The sequence below is a fragment of the Ichthyophthirius multifiliis genome (assembly GCF_000220395.1).
Source record: "Ichthyophthirius multifiliis unplaced genomic scaffold scaff_1120509249426, whole genome shotgun sequence".
NCBI lineage: Eukaryota > Ciliophora > Oligohymenophorea > Hymenostomatida > Ichthyophthirius > Ichthyophthirius multifiliis.
Genome location: NW_004087725.1, coordinates 1 through 25,546, shown reverse-complemented (window position 1 = coordinate 25,546; position 25,546 = coordinate 1). Strand labels below are relative to the sequence as shown.

At 15.2% G+C, this 25,546-nt stretch overlaps 2 protein-coding genes and 1 non-coding gene across 3 annotated transcripts, besides 42 other annotated features; 1 reads left to right on the top strand and 2 right to left on the bottom strand. All coding sequences in view use genetic code 6, as the record gives it.

Annotated features, from left to right (window-relative positions):
- Positions 1-1,050: 1,050 nt before the first annotated feature.
- Positions 1,051-1,090: a microsatellite.
- A 2,368-nt stretch (positions 1,091-3,458) lies between these two features.
- Positions 3,459-3,563: a microsatellite.
- Positions 3,466-3,551: a microsatellite.
- A 606-nt stretch (positions 3,564-4,169) lies between the features above and the next one.
- Positions 4,170-4,219: a microsatellite.
- Positions 4,219-4,264: a microsatellite.
- Positions 4,265-4,643: 379 nt separating this feature from the next.
- Positions 4,644-4,710: a microsatellite.
- A 910-nt stretch (positions 4,711-5,620) lies between these two features.
- Positions 5,621-5,666: a microsatellite.
- Positions 5,667-5,701: 35 nt separating this feature from the next.
- Positions 5,702-5,782: a microsatellite.
- A 372-nt stretch (positions 5,783-6,154) lies between these two features.
- Positions 6,155-6,209: a microsatellite.
- A 61-nt stretch (positions 6,210-6,270) lies between these two features.
- Positions 6,271-6,341: a microsatellite.
- Positions 6,342-6,385: 44 nt separating this feature from the next.
- Positions 6,386-6,432: a microsatellite.
- Positions 6,411-6,445: a microsatellite.
- Positions 6,446-6,545: 100 nt separating this feature from the next.
- Positions 6,546-6,593: a microsatellite.
- Positions 6,594-8,109: 1,516 nt separating this feature from the next.
- Positions 8,110-8,151: a microsatellite.
- A 46-nt stretch (positions 8,152-8,197) lies between these two features.
- On the bottom strand, positions 8,198-9,554 carry IMG5_003350 (hypothetical protein). Its single transcript, XM_004039958.1, has 2 exons — positions 8,846-9,554; positions 8,198-8,794 (listed from the first exon to the last, which is right to left on the bottom strand). Exons 1-2 carry the CDS (start codon positions 9,252-9,254, stop codon positions 8,658-8,660), a joined length of 546 nt encoding a protein of 181 aa, XP_004040006.1. The 5' UTR covers positions 9,255-9,554; the 3' UTR covers positions 8,198-8,657.
- Positions 9,555-12,152: 2,598 nt separating this feature from the next.
- Positions 12,153-12,343: a microsatellite.
- Positions 12,301-12,387: a microsatellite.
- Positions 12,322-12,429: a microsatellite.
- Positions 12,430-12,673: 244 nt separating this feature from the next.
- Positions 12,674-12,719: a microsatellite.
- Positions 12,684-12,728: a microsatellite.
- A 66-nt stretch (positions 12,729-12,794) lies between these two features.
- Positions 12,795-12,896: a microsatellite.
- Positions 12,897-13,668: 772 nt separating this feature from the next.
- Positions 13,669-13,754: a microsatellite.
- Positions 13,671-13,753: a microsatellite.
- Positions 13,684-13,737: a microsatellite.
- Positions 13,755-14,288: 534 nt separating the features above from the next.
- Positions 14,289-14,344: a microsatellite.
- Positions 14,290-14,463: a microsatellite.
- Positions 14,319-14,428: a microsatellite.
- Positions 14,328-14,420: a microsatellite.
- Positions 14,346-14,442: a microsatellite.
- Positions 14,412-14,457: a microsatellite.
- Positions 14,464-15,231: 768 nt separating the features above from the next.
- Positions 15,232-15,272: a microsatellite.
- A 3-nt stretch (positions 15,273-15,275) lies between these two features.
- Positions 15,276-15,322: a microsatellite.
- Positions 15,323-15,755: 433 nt separating this feature from the next.
- Positions 15,756-15,803: a microsatellite.
- A 3,538-nt stretch (positions 15,804-19,341) lies between these two features.
- Positions 19,342-19,380: a microsatellite.
- Positions 19,381-19,417: 37 nt separating this feature from the next.
- Positions 19,418-19,456: a microsatellite.
- Positions 19,457-19,497: 41 nt separating this feature from the next.
- Positions 19,498-19,539: a microsatellite.
- Positions 19,509-19,544: a microsatellite.
- Positions 19,545-21,276: 1,732 nt separating this feature from the next.
- On the bottom strand, positions 21,277-22,746 carry IMG5_003340 (v-type c subunit family protein, putative; the record flags this gene model as incomplete). Its single annotated transcript, XM_004039957.1, has 5 exons — positions 21,277-21,317; positions 22,219-22,267; positions 22,317-22,393; positions 22,454-22,612; positions 22,665-22,746. The coding sequence occupies 5 exons, from the start codon at positions 22,744-22,746 to the stop codon at positions 21,277-21,279; spliced, it is 408 nt and encodes a 135-aa protein (XP_004040005.1).
- Positions 21,797-21,838: a microsatellite.
- Positions 21,801-21,836: a microsatellite.
- Positions 22,747-22,799: a microsatellite.
- Positions 22,748-22,801: a microsatellite.
- Positions 22,802-22,841: 40 nt separating this feature from the next.
- Positions 22,842-22,888: a microsatellite.
- A 1,470-nt stretch (positions 22,889-24,358) lies between these two features.
- Positions 24,359-24,388: a microsatellite.
- Positions 24,389-25,438: 1,050 nt separating this feature from the next.
- Positions 25,439-25,510, top strand: IMG5_003330. Its single transcript has one exon. It is a non-coding gene; the product is annotated as a tRNA-Asp (tRNA).
- The last annotated feature ends 36 nt before the right edge of the window (positions 25,511-25,546 follow it).

Below are 25,546 nucleotides of genomic sequence, written 5' to 3'. Positions count from 1 at the left end.
TTTGTTCAAAGTGTATTAATTCTTGTTTTAATTATTATTTAGATATTTGTTAATAGTTAGTAAATATTTATAGTTTTAAATTTTATACATCTTTTTTTATTAATTTAAATAAAAAAATAGATATATTTTCGAATGAATATATTATTTTTTTTATTAGTAATATTAATTTTATTAATTATAGGAGCAATATTAAATAATTATTAATAAATAATCAAATTTATTATTAATACATTTTTTATTTTTCTAAAGTTTATATTCTTCATATTACCTTAATATCTTTTCTATAAATCTAAAGAATATTATATTAAACTTAAAAATATATATTAATTAAGGAAAATAAAAATTTCAATATTAAAAAACAGAAGTTCAAAACTAACTGAAGAAGAAATCAATGTTTGTCCTATTTGTATGGAATCTTTAGATATTAAACCAATTACTAAATTTGTTTGCAATAGACATGAAGTGCATTTAGAATGTTATGAAGTTTATTTATAAACTAAAATTAATAATAATGAATAGATTGATTGTCCATATAGAGATGCTTGAAGAAAAATAATATAATAAATATTTTAAAAATATAAAAATAAATTATATTATATTTTTTAATATATAAATATAGTTATTTATATCAAAGTATAATAATTATAATAAATAGACATTTTAAATTATTATTATTAACAAATAAATCTTAAAATTTATTTCAATTAAAATAACGATACTATATATTTTTCATAAAATATAAAAAAAAGTCATTTATCTATAAAATAAAAATTTCATTAAACAATTTAATTTATTAATTATATTTATTGAGAATAATATATATAATTTTATAAACTAAAAATTAATAACGCTCATTATTTGATTTATTAAAAGCAAATTCTTTATGTAAAGGACATAAAGAAGATAAAGAAAAATTAATTACTAATACATATGAAAAAAATAATTAATATAAATTATAATTTAAAATTGATTCATAATTCCAATTGTAAAACTAATTGCCTTAATCAAGTTATTTTAACCAAAAAATATAAAATTTAGCAAGATTTTTATATATATAATGATATGATATATAATATATAATATATATATAATTTAATTTTTCATAAACAAAGAAATAAATGAGAATAGTTTGAAATTTTAAATAATATAAAAAATTTGATATTTTAAATAAAAAATAACAAGAATAAGTTAATTACAAGCCAAAAAAATCTTAAAATAATATATATTATTAAAGTTTACATAAGGACAAATTTTTAAAATTCTTTGAAAATTTTTTAATTTTATTTCACATTTTTTATCAGTAAATATTATATAATTATTTTGTAATATTTACATTATATTTTCCATTTACCTTTTGCTTATTAATTCAGTTTAATATTTTAATAGTTACATAACCATTTTTTGCTTTATATATTTTATTATAGATATTTTTTTTTAATATGAGGATATATTTTAATTATTTAGTACATGAGAAGAGTTCTATAATTTTTTTTTTTTTTTGTATATATATTTATAGTTTTTTATTTGATTTCTTTGACAACTTTTTTAATTTAAGTTAGTTATTCTTATTACATTTTTATTTACTTTGAATTAAAGACTTTTTCTTTTTTTAAAAAATATTATTATTTCCTTAAAATTTTCAATCCCTTTAAAAAAAACATATTAACATTTACTAAAATTTGGTAAATTATTAACTACATGCATTAAAGCAACATAATTAAATACTTTATTTACCCATAATATTTATTTATAATAAAACAAATATTAAAATAAAAAAGGTATCTATAATTTTTAGATTATATTACAAAAAATCTAACAAAATAAATATATATATATATATTCATTATATTAGTGGGATAAAAATCAAACTAATGATTAGTATATTTATATTTATGTATAAATTATATATATATATATTAATAAACAAAAAAAACTTTTATAACCCCAACAAATTTTTACGAATTGTTTTTTGTATATATGATATTTATATTTATGGTTTTTACATTTAATATAAATTAAAAAAGAAATAAACTTAATGATATTGAAAAAATAAGTTAATAATATATATAGATTATGATTTGAGTATTATAAATAAATCATTATTTATAAAAAAAGAAATCAATTTGGATTGTTATTTAATTTAAAGTTAATAAATATTTACAATTTATAACTAAAAAAGAGCATTGAGAAAACCTTTTTATATATTTTTTTTAATAAAATAACTAAAAAATTCTATAATCCATTTTTATTCACAATTTTTTTTTTTTTGATTAATAAAAGATAATTTTTTTATATATTTGATTTCTAAAGGAAAAATCGAAGTTTATTTTTCAAATTATAATATTTCTTAAATAAAATGAATATAAAAATATATTAGAAAAGAATAATTTTTCATAGAACTTTCTTTTTTTTACAGTAAATCCTAAAATTGTTACTACTTTAATTCATAAAATTACAAAAAAATAATTTTCTTAAAAGTTTTAAAAAGAAATAATTTTTTTTAAAATATTGTATGATGAAAGATTAAATAATAAATGAAGATTTGAATATTTTAGAAACTAAATATTATATATGTTTAGAAAATGATTATATAACTAATTAGTTAATTTTTTTATTTAATTATAAAAAGTATCTAATCTAAAAAATCCATTATTGGATGTAATAAAAATAAAAATACTATTTTCTAATTAAAAAATATGAATTAAACTTTTAATAAAATAAAGAAAAATAAATATACTAAAACTACTTAAAGCAATGTTTAATTTTTTAAAGATAATTAAATATCTTCCACTAAAATAATTATGTAAGATGGTTATGATAATAATAAGGATAATAATTATCAATTTTTCTTAATATTATTTAAGTAATAATGCTAATAATATTAATAATGAAAACAATTTTTAATAAATTCTTAATATTTTAATTATAATATTACCTAATAAAAGTGCATTTATCAAAAAAAGCTTTAATTAAAGATTTTATTTAATTAAAAATATTTGCTCTAATTTTATAGAATAAAATTAAATATAGAATCATATAAAAGAAAATTAATCTCATTAAAAAATAAAATTAAAATAACAATAAACTAAATAATTCTAGTAAAATAAATTTTTTATTATTGTACTAACATACTAATATTAAATGTAAAAAAATAATATAATGAATTAAATTTTTATATAAAAAATTTAGGTTTTTCAAATTACTTCTTAGAAAATGAAAATATATAGATAACATTTACCTTAATCTAATTATAGTATAATTATTATCCAGTTTTACTTGCAAAAGATAATAAAAGCAAATAAATATTATTAATATAAGTAATATGGAATAAAGTAAACAAAAGTATAATCTAATATTTAATAACTTAAAAGAAAAACATTTACTAATGAAACATTCATGTAAAAGAATTTAAAAAAAAGAAACTCTTAATTATCTTATATTTTATATGATGATAAAGATTTAAATAAATATTTAAATAAAAATTATAATATATATTTTATTTTTTAACAAAAAATATTCCTATAAAAAATATATTTAATTTTATTTTTTAAACGAATATTTATTTCAATATATATAACTAAATTCTTATTTATTCAAAAAAAAAAAAAACACTTTGTTTTATTAATATAGAAAAAATAGATTATATAAAAAAAAAATTTAAAAAAATTCAAATAATAAATAATTAATAAAAAAAGAAAAAATAAATGAGTAAACACTAAAAAAGTAATTCAAATATGAATTTAAACAGTATAATAAATGATTATTATGCAAATAATAAAAACTAATATATAAGCATAAACGGTAATCCATAAAAAAAACGAGTACCATCAAGTGAAATATATCCATAGACAGCAAAAAATTATAATAATAATACAAGTTATTTAAATAGTAATAATAATAATTCTATAAATAACTAAAATAAAAATAATTAAAATTCATTAAAAACTAATAATTGTTCATAAATATAATAAGAAAATATAACAAAAAGTAAATCAGGACATAATATTAAGAAAAAGCTAAAGTTCATAGATTAGAAATAAATATAAAATTAATTATAATAAAATAATACAAGTAGTGAACAAAAATAAAGCAAAGAAAATTAAAGATAGGGGGGTTCGAAATCTTTAGATTAATCATCATTTAAGAAAATAGGGTAATATCAAAATAATTAATAATAATAATTAGTCAATTAATAATAAATGTGCTAATAATATAAATAATAATAATAATTTTAAAACAAATATTAATAAAGTTAAAAACAAATGAATATTAATTAATATTTAAATGATAGTAAAAATTAATAAGAAAACAATAACAAGTTAAATAATTAATATTAAACTTTTGAAACTAAATATTAAAGAGTACCATTAGCTCATCCTCCAAAATACTAAAAATAATAAATTTAGAACGAAGATTATTTAAAAATGCAATAAGATTATATTTAACAAGAATTAAGTTGTTTGATGACTGAATAACCTGATATTTCTACTATAAAAAATACAATAAATTAAGAAATTTCGAACATAAGTAGAGATTAAAGTACGTTTTTTGATCCGAATAATAGGGATAATTCAATAATAAATAAAGATATATCATATTTTCTGTAGAAAAATAATAATATAGTATAAAAAAATGAATAAAACATAAAATAATAATAATAATAATAATAATAATAATAATAATAATAATAATAATAATAATAATAATAATTTCAAACAAAATATATTCTATAATTAAAATGATATTAGCAGTAATTAAAATAACTTAAATGTAAGTAAATCCTTTATCTTAGATAATATTTCAAAAGATATATCAGTAAATTATTCTAAAGTTGAAGAAATATCAATAATTTTAGAATAAGAAAGGGAAAAGAACTTCAGATTAGAGGAAAAGTTAATACAAAAAGATTAAAAAATTGCAGAAATGAAATAAGTTTAAGAAAACCTTTATCAATCTTTAGAAAAGGCTAAAAAACAAGAATAACTAAATGTCGAGAAATATGAAAGAATTATAAAATAGTTAACTACTGAAATTAATAATTTAAAGAATTAATTAAAATAAGAAAAGAAAATAGAATTTAATGAAGAAAAAAAAACCAATATATATATGAAAATAAAAATGAAAAAATATAATCCGATTTAAATAAATTAGTCGAATGTTTAACAAATATGATCATTTCTTGTGCTCCAAACGGCTATTTTTCATAAAACAAGCCTAGTATTAAATAAATTTGGAAATGGCTAAAAAACGTTTTAAGAGAATACATGATTTTGAAACAAAACGAAAGTACAGTAGATGTAGTTAAGAAATACTTAAATGTATAAAATACATATGAAATCGGATAAAAATTATATAAAGTCATTGTTGATAATAAAACCTGTATGAATATTATTGAACTTATTAAATAAATTTATTTTATTAAATAACCTATTTAAAGTTTATATGAAATTTAACATTTTCTTGAAGTTAAAATTAAAAATAATGATTTTTGAATTTTTTCTTTATTTTCATTTTTTAATATGGAAAAAATTTATATGTATAATTTTATATAATTTATAAATTTTATCTATAATAAAAAAATTTTTTTGATATATATATATATATATATATCTTTGTTTAATAAAAAATATTTTTTTTTTTTTTAAAAAATACTTTTTTTTTATTTTTTTTATTTTTTAGTTTTTTATTCATTTTCTTTATTATATATTTATTTTATAATTAAATTTAAAGAATATTCTTTTTTATATTAATTATAAAATAATATATCTTTTATTATTTTAAAATAAAAAGGCTTTAAAATATTATTATATTTATATTTAGGAGCTATTTTTTTTGTTATAATAGAAATTTTTAATATTATTTTATTTCGCAAAATTTTTATTATACTTTAATTTATATATAATTATTTAAAATCTATTAATAATTTATTTTGTATTATTATATTATTAGATCATTTATATTATTTTTACATATTAGTATTTTTTTTAAAAAAAACTAAAGAAGTTCAAAATTTTGTTGGTGTTAAAAAATTGATTTTTTTTTTTACAAAATTAAAATTTTAATACATACTGTCATAATATTTAGGTTTATATTATTTTAGCGAATTTGCAATACTGAAATATATTATTATGGCGAAAAAAATTTCTATTTTATATTTTTTAATTTTAAAACATATATTTTATTTTTCAATATATGTTTTTTAATTTTCAGTTATATTAAAATATACAAATAAATCTTTTAATTATAAAGTAAATATATCATAGCAAATTATAATATAATTATATATATTAATAAATTAATTATTATATATTAATATTAAAATATATAATAATTAAATATTATTTAATTTTTCTTTAATTGATATTAAATATATATAATTATATAATAAATTATTTTTAAAAAATTAATATTTAATTAAATATTTTTAATTAATATAAAATTTTTATGTTTTCTTAAATTAATAATATATATATATATCTATTTTTTATTTTCATAAGTTACAGATACTAAATAATATCTTTCTTTTTTATTTTATTAATTAATAAAAAATAAAAATTATATATTTTTATAAAAAAAAATGATATTATTTTTATTTTCCTTTATATAAAAATTTAAAATAATCATAAATCTATAATAAATTAAATTCGAATTAAAATTACATGATATTACATTTGTTTATAGTTTATTAGATTAATTATTTCATTTTAATTATAAAATTTTTAAGGATGAAAAAATTATATAATTCATCTAAATGGTTTTATTTAAAAGCTAAAGTAATAAATTGTTTTAATGTTACTATTATATATTGCTTTATTTAAATTACATATTTTTAAAAATACACAACACATATTTAAAAAAAAAATTCTAATTATCATTAACTTAGAAACAAATATTAACATAGATATTTAAAGCAAACAAAAAAAACAAAAAAAATAAAATAAAAACAAATTCAATTATTTTTTAAATAGAAGAAAATAAGCTATTAATATTTAATAAAAATAAAAAAAAAATATTATTTATTATATTATTTAATTCTTAATTAATTAATTATATGAAAAACAAATTTATAAAAAACAAAATTAATTAGATTTTTAAAAATTTTTTGTTTAACAATTTAAATCAAAAATTTATTTATAATATAAGATATATATAAATGTACTATAATTTCACATTCCTATAGCCTAAACCATTTTTTATTCTATAATTTTTTAATATTAACTAGGCTAATTTAATTTAAGCATATTATTTTCTTTTTGAAAATCGATATCAATATTATATTTATTTAAACTAATAATATCCAATACCTAAGCAATATGAATAAATATGCTTTTAGATTAATAACTATTAATTTGTTTTTCAAGGACATCATTTAACTAAGTTGAATAATAAATAAGTTATTCTTCAAGGTAATTATCAAAATTATTAGTACATTTAGTTTATACTATTTCCTCATTTAATTCTTTTGAATTACTTTATTATAAAAGAGTTTATTTTAAGTCTTCAAATTAAAATTATATTATTTATTATTCTTCTTTAATTGTTTCTTCTATATTTTAATATTAATAACTTTGCGAAAATTTATCGAAATATTTTAAGTTGAAAATATTCTATTTATTTTTTAATTATTCTACTAACTCAGAATTACATTAGAATATTTTTTTTAAAAGTAAAAACAAAGGAATAATTTAATTAACATTTTATATTTGAAATTCATAAGCTTATTATACAACACATAACATCTATTAATAAACCTAAAATAAAAATATAATAGTTAAATTTTATTAATATATGTATATATTTTTTTTATACATTTCTCCTTTTTAAATATTATTAGATATAATTTTAGAATTATTGTTAAATTTCCATATTTGTTAAGGCTTAATTTTCTATTTATTTAATTTGTTCTTCAGATAATTATTGTGCTTCTTTGTATATTTCTTATGGTTATTAAATTTAATTTTTTTCTTGTTTTTATTTTATTACATCATCATACGACTTTCCTTTTTATAAATATAGTTATTATCTAATTTAATTTTAATTTTCAGGTTTTATAATTAAATTATTTGGATTCGGATAAAATGGAATTTCTTTTTAAGAACCTATATCTGCTTTTTAAATATATTTCATTTTTTATATATTCATGTTTTAATAAAGTTCTTTTTATTTTTTGTCTTTAATATCTTAATTAAACTATTATTATTATTCTGGTTTATTTATTATATATTAATTATTTACCATTAGAGGTTGATTTTTTTAATTTTATATATCTTTTAATTACTATTCACAGTTATTTTTTTATTAATTTAAAGCATACGTATTGTGTTAATTTTCCAATACAAGCTTCTCATATTTTTATTATGCTTAAACTAAATTATTTTATTTCATTTATTGTATATCGTTATTATTATTATTAAATAAACACTTATCATAAACATTATTATTTACTTGATTTGGAGGAAACAAATTAGGTTATTACTATTATTAATATTATTCATAGAATTTTTTATTGGAATTAATAATAAAATTGGAAACATTAATATCCTATACTTATAATACTTTATTTGTTAATTTATCATTAAATACTTTATGATTATATATATCTACCCATTTAATTCTTTAATTTCTATCATATTAAAGCATTGATTTTATTAATGATTTCATTTCATCTGATATTTATTATATATTAGTTTCTATAATTAATCCTCCTTTTCTAATATTATTTAATAACTCTATTTCATTTCTTCCTTTAAAAGGATAATTACTATATAATATTTAATAGAAAATAACTCCTAAACTAAAAAAAAAAAAGTTTTTTTTTATTTAAGTTTTTTTTTTTTTTTTCTACCTATATACATCAACTTCTAATCCATATTGTCGTTTTTCCATTACTTCTGGAGCCATTGTTAAAGGAGTTCCTAAAACTGTTTTAGTTAAATCTATTCCTGCAAGGCTTTTTGCAAATCCTAAATCCGCTATTTTCCATACTGAATTTTTTATAAGAATATTTGGACATTTTAAACTAATTTATTATTATTTTTTTATCTGATTTTTTTTATTTTACTCTCGGTGTACTATTTTAAACTCATGTAAACCTTTTATACCATTAAGGAGTTATTTAAAATATGAAATAGCTTCATCTTCTTTAATAAATTTTCTTATTTTTAGTAATTAATCAAGATCTTTATCTGTACAATACTCTAAAACTAAATAATGAGAATCAAAATATTAGAAATAATCTACAAATCCTACAACATTTTAATTTTTAATTTTACTCAATGCATCAACTTCGAATTTAAATAATTTATATAATTCAGGTTATAACTAAAAAGTTCTAGATTATATTTATTTAATAGCTATGTAATCTTATGTTTATAAATTTATTCCTTTGTATACAGTTGCAAATGCTCCACTCCCTAATTTTCAATAATTAAATATTTATTTTAATTTTTTTGATTTATTATTGTTTTGTTTTATTTAATATTATTATTTATAATCATATTTGTTTTTTTGTTTTTTTATTCCTTTTATTTTATTTTTTACTATTTTTTATTTACATTAAATTTTTTTATACTTTTTTAAAAAAGGATTATAAATTAATAAAATTGATATTACTAAAGCATCTTTATTAAATTAATTAAATATATAATTTTTTAATTATTATTTAAAATTATAATTTAGATAAGAAAATTATGTATATATTCTTATTAATTTAACTATAAAAAATTACTTATAATAATAATTTTTTAATAAATTAATTTAAAAATTAATTAATTGCTATTTTTAAATTTTTAATAAATTAATATAAATATATATTTAAAAAAAATATTAAAAAATAATTATAATATTATGATTATTTTTATTTAATTTTATATTATAAAATAAAATATATTTTTAATTAAATTTTTATATATAATTTATTTAATTAAAATTTACTTTATTTAATTTTTTTATAAGTTTTATATATTTTTTTAAACTTATTTATAATAAAAAATTAATATAACATTTATTTTAATTTTTTATATGTATTATATTTTGAATAATATAAAAAAATAATTTTCAAATATATAAAAATAAAATAATATTTAAAAAATTAACTTAAATAAAAAATATAAATATAATATCATTTATTTAAATAAAAAAATGTCATAAATTTTATCACAAATTACTAATTTATAGTAAAAAAAAAAAAAAAATTAAAAAAAGTCAAAAATTATACAAAAAAAGAGGAAATAGAACTTGGTAATGCAATTCTAAAACTTACTAAAAGTCCAAGAAAAAATAAAAGCGTCCATAATCATAATTAGCATTACAATAAACATTTGAACATTTATCCCATTTTAAAAGCCCTAGTAAAAATTTACTATTAAACATCGAAATTTAAAGCAAAAAGCATGACTCATTTATGTTTTCCTTAGAAAACTTTATAAAAACAAGCAAACAAATTCATTTTAGTATCTAAAAGCATGTTTAAGCTTTAGATTTTAACGGTAGATTTGCATTTTAGTAATTCGAAAAAGACTTAGAATCATTACAAAGGCAAAAAAAAATAATCGATAAGAGTTGTATTATTGAAGAGAAAAGCAATTCGAGAGATTTAAGGATATTAGAGGAAGAAAATGAATGTTTTTTAATGGAAATATAATAGCTTAAGACATAAATAAAGACATTAAATAATGAATAAATATGTTTAGATAAATAATGGAGGGAAGAAATTGAAAATATTAAGCAAAAAAATTAAAAAATATTTGAGAAAAGTGAAGAAAGAAAAGAATGTATTATAAAACTGAAAGAGATTTTAGAAGAAAAGGAGAAATAATTACATAAATTGAGATTTATTGATGAGAAATATCCTCAGAAGGAGCTTTTATGTTTTTTAAAGGAAATTTAAAGGGATAAAGAGATAAAGAGTTTTATAGAATTAAAAAAAAGGAGGAAAAATTAAATGAGATTTTGAGAAAAAATCAAGGGAAAATTTAAAACTAGAAAAAAGTGGAAATCGAAGAAATGATTTTTTTCCTTGTTTAAGAATAATAAAATTTAATTCAGTCTTTTAAAAAAAATGAAGGGGAATCATAAAAATAAAAATATAATATAATGAAAAATAATTAAGATTTTTTTAATATTTAAGACGTCGAGTTTGTTATTAGGGAAAAAATGGAAATTTAAAAAAATGAATTTGAGGATATTTTGGATGACTTTTTGATTTTATTAGAAGTTAAAGGAAATTTTTTAAATAAAAAAGATAATATAAAAGATTCTATTAAGAAATTGGTTGAAAACAGGAAATCTTTGGAAATTTTAGTTAGAGATTTATAGAAAAAAAACGAAAGATTGGAAAGAGAGAGGACTTTTTGGATTAATAATAATAAAAATGAAAATTGGATAAAAAAAGATAATTCCGAGGAAATAAAAAATGAGGAAGTTTTATTTTTAAATAAGGAAGTGGAGAAAGTGAAAGATGAATTATATTTAGTTTTAAATAATTTGAGAAATTTAATGAAGTTTTACGGATTTTTGGATGATTTTGAAGATAAAAATGTCGATTTTATGTTAGAGAAATTAAGCTGGGTTATTTGTTAAAGGGAAAAAGAAAAAAAAGAACTCGAAAATACTGTTTAGAGTTAAAAGGAAATGTTATAAAAAGAAATTTTGAATTTTTAGAAAAAAATTGAAGATTAAAATTAAGAATTTGGATAAAAAAATCTCTTTTTGTAAAATTTAGAAAATGTTTTGGAAGAAAAAGAGAAGGTTTATTTTATATTTAATAGTATATATATACATTAATGTATTTTTTATGTATATGTATACTTATTTATAATTAGGTTATTATAGAATAAATGAAATATATTTAAAATTAAAATGATGTTTTAGATAGTAAGAAGAAAAAAGAATTTGAATTAGAAAGAAAAGTTTAAAATTTAGTTGGTTAATTAGAAGAATAAGATATATATGTATAAGATTTGAAAGTAAGAATTAAAAATTTAGTTGGAAAAATAGAAGAAAAGGATATTCTTTTGTAAGATTTTAATGGAAATATGTAACATTTTGATAAAATAAAACTAGAATTACAAAGAAGTATTTTCGAAAAGGAAAAATTATAAAATTAGGTTAATGATAAAGAAAAAATAATATAGGATATTTAGAAAAAAAGTAATAATAATGAATTTAATGAAAAAGATAAGGTAGTTTAGAAATTAAATTCATAAATCTAAGAAAAAGAAAATATTATATAATAAAAAATAGTATTGGTATAAGAAAATAATTAAAAATTATAAGAAAAAGAGAAGTTAATTTAAAATTATATTCATTAACTATAGGAAAAAGATAAAGTTATATAAGAAAATATTAATAAATTATAATAATAAGATAAACTTATATAAGAAAATACTTAAAAAATATAATAAAAAGATATTATTAATTAATAAAATAATGCTTTACTTTAAGAAAAAGACGATTTTATTTAAAAAATATTAAATAATTAGGAATAAAAAACTAAGAAAAACTAAGAAACAAATTAAGATTAATTTATCGAATAATTTTAAAAAAATACTGACAATATTATATTATAAAAGGAATAAAAAATATAATCTTTAGTTTAAGAATTGGATTAATGTAAATATGAAAATAATTAAATTCTTAAATCTTTTAAAGAAAAAGACTAATAAATATAAACAAAAGAAGATTTTATTAAAAAATAAAAAGAAAGTTTATAAAAAAATGAAGAGAAAATATAATAATAATAAGTTTAAATATAAAATTTATAAGAAAATTTCCAATAAAAACAATATTAAAATTAAGAATATTAATAAAAATAATAAGAAAATGAAAAAAAATAATAAGAAATTGAATAAAAATATAAAGAAAATTTATAAAAATAAGAAGATATTATATAAAAAAACCTAGAAAAAATTTAAAAATTAAAAGAAAAAATTGATAAACTAGAATAAGAATTAGAAAAAGAAAGTATAATTAAACATGAAAATATAATCTTAATTCAAAATTTAAAGAAAGATAATTAACATATAATAGAAGAAAGAAATGAAATCAAAAAAGAAATTCAAAAAAATATAAAAAAAATAAACGAATAATAATAGGAAATAGATTAATTGTAAATAAAAATTTTATTAAAAAATGAAAAATAAAATGAAAATTCTTCAGATTTTAAGTTATTGAATAATAAAAATAAACTCGCTGATATGGAAGAAAGACATGAAAGTCAGATTTTAGATTTAAATGCGTAAATTATTCAATAAACTGAATAAATATTGACTCTTTAGAAAAATAATTAATAAATCGAGTAAGAAAAAAATTAACTTTTGGAAAAAATTTTAAAGCATGAAAACTTTTTGGATTAAAATAATATTATTCTTCAAGATCATGAAAACCAAATTAAAGAATTAGAAAATGAAGTTTTTACATTAGAAAGTAAAAATAAAGCTTTCGAAAATCAAGTTTCTTCTTTACAATAATATATTGATTAGTTAGAAAATAACCAAAATAATGATAATAATTAAGTTCTTAAAAGTTCTTAAAACTTAGAAGTTTAAATATAAAATTTGTAATAAGATAATGAAAGACTGGTCTAATAGATTTCTTTAATTAATAAAAATTCTTAATAAGACAAATAAAATATAGAAAAATAATCTAAAGATTAAAAAAATTCTTAATAAGAAAATTCCGATTAAAATTTCGAAGAAATTCTCGAGGAAAATTTCGTGGAAAATTTCGAGGAAAATTCAGAAGAAAATTCCGAGCAAAGTTAATTTTATTAAAAAAATGATGAAAACGAAATATATGAAAAAACAAAAGAGAATAAAAATATAAAAAATAATGAAAATTCAGAAATAAATAATATTCAATAAAATTGTTAAAAATGTATTTAATATTAAATGGATTATAATTTGTTATAAGAAAAATAGCAATTAAATATATAAGATTATATTCAAAAAATTAAAGATATATAAAAGGAAAAAAAGATATACTTACATATACTTACAAAATCGAATAAATAATTGAACAAATAATTTAAGAAAAATAAATTAATCTTAATTTAGACGATAGTATTAAAGAAAATAAAGAAAAACTTGGAAAAATAAATTACTTTTTATCTAAACTAATCAATAAAAAATAAAATTAGAGTAAAAATAAAGATAATGATATTTTCTAATTTGCCGATTTTGGTGATTTTAATGAAGAAATAGATGAAAATATGCATAATTAGAGTTCATTTGCAGATAATTCTATGATATAAGAACTTTAAGAAAAAGAAAAAGGAATAAATTAAGATTTTTTAAAAAAGGAATAATAAAATTTAACGAAAGAATAATAAATTTTAAACAAAGAAAATGAAAACTTAAAAAATGAATATGAAAATTTAAAAAAATAAAATGAAGAATTAAAACAAGAAAATGAAAATTTAATAAAATAATTAGAAAAATTAAATGAAGTAATAAGAAATTTAAACGAAAAAATAAAAGGTACTAATAAATAGGTAGAAATTTTAAATGAAGAAAAAGAAGAAATCATTAGATCAACAGATAATCAAATGAAAGACCTTAAAAAATAAATTCGAAAATTAAAAGAAAATACTGAGGCTGTTTCTTAAAAAGAACATTTAAAATCTGTTTTTTTATCATTTTTAATTTAATAAGCTAATGATAAGTTAATAATTATATTTTTTTATTAAGAAAATATATATAAATGCAAATTATTTTTTAGTATTTTTTTTTGTTTTTGTTTAAAAGAAATAAAAAAAACTTAATCAAAAATAAAAAAAAAAGGCATAATCAGTTTTTTTATTATTAATTAAGTTTTTTTCTTTTTAAACAAAAACAAAAAAAAATATATTAAAAAAAAATTGTATTTACTACTAGTTTATAATTTTTTTTTATTTTTTTTTTAAACTCAATCTAAAAAAATAAAAATGTCATTATACAATTTTTATTGAGTTTTTTTTTTTTTTTTTTTAATAAAATTACACGAAAAAATAAAAATATTATGAAAACAAATAATATTTAAAATATATATTATTTTATTTATATAGGAAAGGAAAACATATATAAGAAAGTGAAAATTATTTAGGTATAATATTTTCTATGCTATCTATTAATGAAAATGAGAAGGAAGATTTAATAAATAAAGTAATAACAAAATAAAGTGATAAGAATAAGAATATTATATAATTATTATTTAACAAATGAAAATAAAAATCTATTAATAAAATAAATACAAATATTATATATATATATATATATATATATATATTATATATAGATTTAATTATTATAAAATTAAAAAAGTTAAGTGTTATAGAAATAAAAAATAATAATCAATCTTCTTTATTAAATTTAAGTAAAATATTTTAAAAATAACCGTCTTCATTATCAACAAAAATAGTGACATTTTCTTAAAAAAAATCATGGTTAAAAATCAACCAAATATTGATTTCTTAATTTATTTATACAAAGAATCTTTCATTTTCAATAAAAACAAAATCTTAATTTGAACTTTTTATAAAAAAGTATTATTTTTTCCTGAATTATTAATAAATTTTAAACAATAAGCTTTTTCTTTTTAAAAAAAATTCAAGACTTTGGTAAAAAACTCATTTTTTACTAATGAAAAATCAACTCTTTATTATAAAAAAAGTGTTCTTTCTTAAAAATCGACTAGATTTATTAAAAAAAATGTTTATTTTATTTCCTCATAACTTTTAATTAAATAAATGAATTCATTAAATCCTTTTTTCAAGTTTATTTTTTCATTTCCTTATTCTTTTTTTTTTATTTCTATTATTTTTTTTTCTTCTTAATATATTTTCTCATATATTTCTACTTCATTTACTTTTTCTGAAAAAATATTAATTTTTATTTCATTCCATCTGCCCACTATTCCTTCAAACTCTATTCCTGGTACAATATTTATCTATATTTCATAATAAGAATGTATTTACTCCATATATTGACCTTCTAAAACACATAAAGTAAATTATAAAAGTCTGGTTTTATCCAAAGAAGGAGTTTTTAATCTTAAAATTGCCTTATTTTCATTATTTATTTCAGGAAATATTTAAATATTTTCACTTTCTGGAATTTTTAGTTTTTTTTTTTAATCTAGAAAAAAATTTAAAATAGGTATTTCTAATGTAATACATTTAGAAGGTTTTTCATAAAAAGCAAACTTTTGTAAAGGATTATATAGTCTTAAATTGACATATAAATAAAATCCATCAACCGCTTATTTTTTTAAAGGGCAAATTATATATATAGGTATTTTAAGTTATTATGAATTTTTCGAGAAAGACTAAAATTTGAAGAAAAGTTCAATTTATTGGTTTTTTTATAGAATAAAGACATTATTTTATTCAAAAAAGAATGAATTATTTAATTTTTTAGTTGAAAAATAATTATATTCTTAAAGATTATTAATAAAATTTAAAAAGAAACCTTATTTTTTTAAATATATATTTTATTCATTTTCTCCAATAAAAATTCGGAAATCTTTTTAAATTTTGAAAGGATTTTAAAAGGGAAATTTTACAATTTATGTTTCTCCAAAATTTATATTAATTTTTTTTTTAAGAAAATTTCATTTAAATTACTTCTTTTAATAAAATTTCTTTTTTTTAATCTTTTAGGTTTTTTATTTATTCTAATCCGAATTTAAATAAATCTTCTGATCTTCTATTTAGGTTTTGTTCAATTTCTTGCTCTTTATTGAAATTTTGGATTTACTTTTTTTTAAATTTCTCGATTATTTTTACTTTTTTTCATCTTCTTCTTGAATTTGTTAAGTTATACTTTCGGGTTCTATTTTATATGGAGTGGCTGAAAAGACTTTATTTTTTATCTTTTTTTGTTCTAAAATAGGTTCTTTTATGGTTTTAATGGAAGTTTTTTATATATTTTCAATTAAAAGGTTCATTTTAGCTATACTTTATAATGTTTTTTATTCAAAAATTTCAACTTGGATTTATTTAGATATTTATTTTTGATCTTTTCTGCGAAAAAAAGATAAATTAATTGTAAAAAAAGCAATAAAAAACAATGATTAGGCATCGTATATTTTAAAAAAAAGCTAATTTTTTTAATTTAAATAATCTAAAAAATCTTCATAAATTGAAAAATGTTCATTTTTTTCATCTTCATTATTTTTTTAAAAAATATTAAAAGAAAATTATAAAATTCCTTTTTTTTCAGTTTTTAAAACTTAAGTTTCTTTTTCGATAAAAAAAGATTCTGTTTTTATATTTTATTGGGTAAAAAAATCAAAAATAATAAACATATTTTAAGGTAAAAAATTTTATGAATTTTTTATTTGGATTAATTATATATTTATTAAGGATGGATTTTGGATTTCTTCTGTATATTTTTATTCTTCTTCTAAAGGTTTTTATTCCAAATCTAAATTTTTATTAATTAATTTTATCATTTCTTAATTATTATACACTTTTGGAAGGGGAAAATTACCTCCTAGTTGAGCATTTATCAAGTTATTTTCTACTATGGTATCATCTTATTAATCTTCTTGTATATATAATAGACTATTTTAATAAATATTTTCTTTATCTGAAACCATGTTTGACTATTAAAAAGAGTTTTATTATGATTTTAATATATATTTTTAAGGGGAATAAGAGATTATTGGAATTCTAGGCTTTTGAATAGTTTCTAATTTTTACAAATTATTTTCTTTTTTATTGTCATGTATAATAGAATTTTCTTATGATTTTTTTTGTTTTTGTATAAGACTTTTTTAGAATTCACAATTGATAATAATTTCCTGATTTTAAAAATTGGACATTAATTCTCCACTGAAATTTTTTCCTCTAGAAATCATTTTTTCCTAAATAAAAAAGATTGTTTAGAATTCCATTAGTTTGAAATATTAATAGGGACCCAAGAAATGATTTTATTTTAGATTTATTTCCCAAAAGTAATAAATTCTAATTCATATTCTAATTATAAAATAATACAAGACACTTGATGCTCAAAAATACTATCTATTTCTTATTTTCCGTTAAAAACGAGGATTTATTTATTCTCTGTGTCTTCGTTTTTCCTTTCATTTAGGATTACTTTGTTCTATTTTTTTCCACTATTTATTAATTGGTATCCATTATGGAATGCACATATTAGTTTTCTTTCCTTTAAATTTATTCTCTCCAATGTTTCTTTACCAAACTATTTTAGTAATTTTTAAGTGGTTAATTTTAATATTTGTTTTTCGAAATTTTCAGGTTTGATTATTATTTCAACTTTTGTTAAATATATACTTTCTGTAGGTAATAAAAGACCTCCTCCTTCTAAAATAGAATCGTTTAAAAGACCAGGGATTATATCTTCATTAGAGATCAGAAAGAACGAAGGTATTAAACGAGATATTTCACTAAAAAATGGACTTTTATTAAATGTAAAAGTCAAATTTAAATTGCTTAAATACTTATCGTCTTTTATTTTTCGGTCAATGAGAAAATCTCTTATTTGTATTTCTTTTTTATTTTAATTTTTTTTTTTTTTTTTTATTTTTTAGTATTATATTTTACTTTGATTTATTTAATTAGTTTATTCTTTTATTTATATTTATTATATATTTATTTGGCATAATCCTAAAATTCGGGTGTTTAAAATAACGTTATATTGACTTAATTCTGTTATTTAAGGCTATATAAAAATACTTATGTCTGTATTTTTATATAGTTTTGCTTCAAAAAATAATGAAAAGTTAAATGATTTTTATAATTGGTATTAGTTAATTTTATCTTATATTGGATATAATTAAAAGGGCTTTGAAATATATGTTTTACCAAAAAATTTTTTTAATTTTTTTCATAAAAATTGAAGTAAAATTTTATTTTAAGTTATTCAATTTTTGGATTCTTTTTTTGTTTTTTTTGTTTTGTTTTAATTTTAAAATATTTTTTTATTATACATTTATTTAATATGTAAGTCCTTCAACTTGTATTATTTTTAATTAATAACATTAACTTTATATATTATCTTGTAATTCTTATTATAGATTTTCATATAAAGGTATTTGTTTAAATTATTAGGTAAACTTATACCATTTTTAAATACATAAGTAGCTTTAATCATTTTCTTAAAACATTTTAGTTTATGTATTATTTTAAACTTAAATTTAATATTTAAATTTTTTATTTTTATATGTATAATTATGATTAATTTTATTTGAGAAAATTGATATATTAATTATTAAATTTTTATATTTTTATTTATAATTTAAAATTAAATAAAGATAAAAATATATAAATTATTTACAATAATTTCTTAGATGTATATTATGATTTTATTAAAAAATAAACTGTATGTTATACATTATAGATATATATATAAATTTAAAATTATATAAATAAATTAAAATATGTTTTATTTAATTAGTCAAAGAAATTCTTTGTATTATATATATTTTTTTTAAATATAAATTTTTTATAAAATAATATAAACAATATGTTAAATTTGCAACATATATTCTATCTTATAAATATTTACTAAAAATTAAATAATAATTAAAAATTAAATAAAATTTTCACTCTAAAATACCATTTTCAAAATAATAAACAATTAATAAATTAATTATAATGATAATTATTCTTAATTATGCGAATAAATTATATATAAAGAACCTGTTTAAACAGATAGTGATGAAAACGAATTAAATGAATCTAATTTTGAATAACTTTTAGACTAAATTGATTAAATTTAAAGTTTATAGCTTAATATAAATAGAAACAAATATCTTTCAGATTACAGCGAAATTTCTGATGATGATGAACTAAATAACAGTAAAAAATGAAGAAATAATTTAATTATTTTTGTTCAAATATATTTTATTCATAATTAATATAAATTAATTATAAATATCAAAATTATAAAAATTAATAAAAATAACAAACATAAAAAATAAGTATATGTAAGTTTATAAATAAATTATTTTGTTAAATAAAATGCTTATAAATCATTATGATTCATGATAGTTTTTTAATATTTTATATATATGTGAAAAAAATTAAAAACTTTTATTATTTTTATAAAATGAAATTTGATAGAAAGTAACTTAATTGAAAAAATTTGATATAAAGAAAGAAAGAACGAATAATTAAAAAAAGACCTTAAAAAACAAATTTAGTTTAATAATAAAAAATTGAAGAAAGGTTGTTTAAATTTTGATACAAAAATTCAAAAGGAAGATTTTATTATTTAAACTTTTAAATAAAAATATTATAATACTTTTTTCCTATATAATTATTTTTAAAAAAACATTTAATTTTTTCTTTCCAAAATTTTCCGTATAAACCCTCATTTAATAACTTATTTCTTAAGTAATTTTTTCTTTTAAAGTAATTTTATAAATAAGTAAATAAAAATGAAATCTTTCTTATAAATCTGATATATGCACTAAAATATGCGATAAATATTTTTTAATGAATGATTATTTAATGGGGATAATAAATAATAATATATGTTTTTTTTTTTTTGAATCATAGAGTTAATATATGTCTGTTTAAAGTGTAGAAAAATACGATATAAATGAAAATAAATGGAAGATTTTTCAAAAATATAATTAATTGTCTAAAATCTATATTTCTATGAAATTATATAGTGTTTTAAATGAAAAATAAATAATAATTTTTCAAGGATTAATAAAATAAATATTAAAAAGCGAAAAAAAAAAAAATTAAGAAAAAATAGTATGATTATTAACAGAAAGTTAATTGTTTGGGAGAAAGAAAGAAAAAACTCGTTCATTTTTAGAAAATTAAAAAAATTAAAAATTGCTTAAATTTTTTTTATTTTTTCTAAAAATGGAAGGAGTTTAAAGGATTTTTTTATTTAAAATATATTTTTAAATAAGAACCGAGAAAAAAAAAAAAAAAAAAATTGGAAATAAAGTTTTGTACTCAAATTGAATTTTAATTAAGATAATTGAAAATATATATAGAGATTTGAAAAAATAAAAAAATATTTAATTTTTATTATTTTATTTTATTTAAAAAAAATTTTTTTTTTTTTAATAATTAAAAATATTTTTTTATTTTTTTTAATGAAAGTAAAATAATTTAATAGTGAATAAAAAAAATCAAATAGTACATATTTAAATAACAATTATGAATTATAAACGACTTATCTTAAAGATTTTCAAGGCATTTTTTTAAATATTATATATGATTTAGATAAAGTTACTTTATTATTAAAAGAAAAAAACAATTTTTTCGAAAATATCTCTTAAAAAAATCAACAAAATATAGAACAATATACTTCAACAGAACTTTCCGAAAATCAACTTCTTTAAATCCAAAACTAAAATTTGAAATAAGAAAATTTACAATATAAAGCACATATATCTTAATTAAATAATTAAATAAATGTTTTAAATGAACAATTTAAGCTATTATATAACTAATAGAATTTTTTTAGAAAAAACAATACCTAATAATAAGATTAAATAGTATAATCTTAATATAAAAATAATATTTCACTATAATTAGCTCATGAACTTGAAAAATGTATAAAATCTTTACAAAATAAAAGCAAGGAACTAAAAAAAAGTCAAAAAGATTGCGAAAATTGGAAATAAAAATATATTAAAACGAATATAGAAAAAAATCTTCTTTAAAAATAATTGAATTAATATAAATAAACTGAAAAATAATTGCTTTAGAAATAATAATCTTAATAAAAAAATTTGTAACATTAAATTATAAAAGAGAAACTTAATAGTTAATGATATTTATAGTTATTTTAAGAAAATTTGATTTTAATAAAATAAAATTTTGATATTTATTTTTTTTAGTTTTTTTTTTTTTTTTTTTTTTTTTTATAATAAAATATTTATTAATAAATTAATAAAAAATTAAATATTTTGTAAATATTTTTAAGAATTTTAATTATTATTATATTAATTAATTAATAAATAAATAATATATTTAAAATACTTTAAAAAAAAATTATTTAAAATTATTTTTCTTTATATTTTTATTTTTCTTCATTTTTTTTATGATATATATAATTATAAAATAAAAGAAACTTAAAATTAAAACAAACAAAAAATTCTTTTCATTAAGATAAAATAAGTGCAATAATTAACCCATAAAGTCCCAAAGCTTCTGCAAAAATTAAAATTAAAATCATTCCAACAAATATTTTTTCTTATTAAGCATCTAATATAATAAGATTATTTAAAAAAAAAAAAAAAAATTACTTGCTCTAACGCCTGCATCGCCAACAACACCAATAGCCAAACCAGCTGCCTATATATATTAAAATAAATAAATATATAAAATAATAATAATAATTTACAAGCGAAGAAATACCACAACATAACCCAGCAGCTAAATGAGAAAAACATTCGTAAGATGAATAAACTTTTTTGTTAACTTTTTTTATTTTTGAAAAATAAAATAAAAAAATATTTAGTATATTTATTTTTAAAATACTTTTTTAAACAAGAATAACAGCTACAATCATACCATAAATACCCAAAATACCAGCCATAACAACAGGTATAATTGATTTCATAATTAATTCAGGTTTTGATATTCCCATATATGATATTCCTACTCCAGATTTTGCTGTTCCATATGCCGCACCAATATCTTTTTTATTTGTAAAGTTTATAAAATTTTAAATTTTAATTTATATTTGTACTTGCAAAAACTAATGCACTAGCTACTCCAACATATCCAAATAAATATTCAATACCCATTCCTTCTTAAGCTTACTATGACATTTTTTATTGATTTTTTTTAATTTTATTTATTTATATAATTTTTATTTATTTTTTTGTATTAAATAAAAACTATATTTATTTGTAGTTAATAAGAAATTTTAAATAAAATATTATTTTATATATAAATATTATAATATATATATACATTTACATATTTTCCCTAGTTTAATATTAAGAAATATTTTTATTTAAATATAAATTAATAAAAAAAAAAAAATTATTTATGTAAAAAATGATAGAGTAAAAAATAAAAACAAAAAAAACAAAAAATCAATCATTATTTTATTCATCAAAATTTTATTAAATTTTGCATATTTCATCCCTTAAAATATCAATTTCTTAATTTTTATCACAAATAACTTAATTAAAGAATTCGATTTTATTTTAAACATTTTTTAAAGCAACTTAATAATCTTAAATAACATCCACACCTATCTTATTAATTTAAATTTTTCCTAAATTCTGAATTTTTTATCCTTTAATAATTTTTTTTACGTCATCCAAATTATTAATAACTTTAAGTTTAAGCATTTTTTATTTCATTTATAAATTCGAATATTTTTTTTGATTTTCTTATAAAATATCACAAAATTCTAAATACTAATTATTTATTATATTAATTTCTTTTTTTAAAAACTCATTTTTTATTTTATTTTCATTTATATTATTATTTAAATTTCTTAATTCTTTATTTTTCTTTTAAATTTCAAAATTACTTTCCTTTAATTAAGTTATTTATAATTCTAATTCTTATTTTTTTATTTCAATCTATTTCTTTTATTATATTAATTAATTTTCTTTTATTTTTATATTTAAATCTTATTATTTTATCTCATTTTATTCTTTTTACATACTCTCACTTTCGCTTTTTAGCAATTATAATTTTTCCAAAAGTTCATTTTCTTTTTCATTATTTTCGTCTTAAATCTCCACTAAATTTGTACTTTTTTGAATTCTTTAGTTATTTTATAATTTATTCTTACATTATTCACTTCTTCTTTATTATTTTTTATCATGATTTTCGTTTATAAAAGATTAATAAGTGTGTTAAATATTATTTACTTCTAAATCAATTTTTATTAATATTTATCCTATTATATTTTAATTTTCATTATATATATTATGCCAGAATTCTTAATATAAAAATTTTTGAATAATAAATGAGCATTTTCCTATCTTTTTTTAATTTTTTATATAAAAAAATTTATTTATTTTTACTAAAATTTCTTCCATATTTTATATAAATTTTATTTAGATTCCAACTATTTAATTAAATTATTATTATTGTATTTTTTATTGATCATCCAAAATAAATTCTACAGTTTTTATTTCATAACATTTATATAATTAACTCACATTTGTTTTATATGTTGCTTACCCAAATTATATTTCCGCAATTAAATTTAAATCTTTTTTTATATTCAATTATAATTCAACTTGTTATATTTTTATTATATAAACTTATATGTATTTTGGTAGAAGCTATTAATCATGATTGTTTTCTGAAAAGTATTTAGAAAATGTTTAGATATTTTGCTATAATTAAGATTGACTAATATTTGAATTTGAAATTGTATTTTTTATTTATTAATCTTATAATTAATTGTTCATATATATAAAAAATAAACTATATAAAAATAAAGAAAACTAATTTTTTTTTTTTATTTTTTTTATTATTTTAATTTATTTTTTAAAAAATATTTTATATTTCTCTCATTTACAAAAAAAAACTCTAAAATTGAATTTTAAAACAAATAATAAAATGAGAAAATATAATTTATATAAATCAAAAAAAAAAGAACATTATAATTAAAATAAAAAAAAAAAAAAAACGCTAATATAATATTTTATTTCTCAACATAATTTAACAAAAATAAAAATAATAAACATTGCGGCTAAAAATATAAGACCTCCATAACATATAAGTTCTTTGAAATCCATTTTTTTTTAAATATTTTAATTATATGAATCATTTTGGATTTAATCAGGAAAATTTTTATTTTCTAAATTTTCTACATGTATAGAATTTAAACTTTTTTCACTCACTAAAATATCATAATTATAATTTACATTTTAATCGTAACTTTTTAAAAGATTATATATTTTATTTTATGTAAACTTTTAAATATTAATTGGTTAATTTTCATAATTATGTATACTTTATATTAAATTTTATATATCTTTTAAAAATCTAAAAGATGAGTTTTAAGGATATGAATTTTAACATAATAATAAATAATAACAACCTTTATTGTCTAATGATATATACCAAATTCCATTCGATGTATATATTTTTTAATATTCATTTGGTGATTATAAATTCAAATCTTAAATTATACTTCCTATTTTATGTGTTTCATCTAATAATTGTTGCTATTATAAAGGATTATTTTCTTAAAAATACAAAATATCAATATTCTTTTTTATTTTACATAAACAAAAGAAATTCATTTTTTTAAATTTAAATAATATAATTGTATTTATTTTATTTATTTTAAATAAAATCCTAATTCTATATAATATATAAAAAAAAATTGTTATTATTATGAATTGTATTTTTCTTTAATTATATAGTTTATTTTTTATAAATGTAATTTTACCATTATTGCTAAATAATCTTATATATATTACTCAATAATTATAAGTAAATAAAATTAATTTTGTTTTAAAATTATATTATATTTACATAAAATCCGAGATAGTATAGTGGTTAGTATTCCTGCCTGTCACGCAGGAGACCCGGGTTCAATTCCCGGTCTCGGAGTATTTTTTCTTTTTATTCTCATAATAAATAAACTAT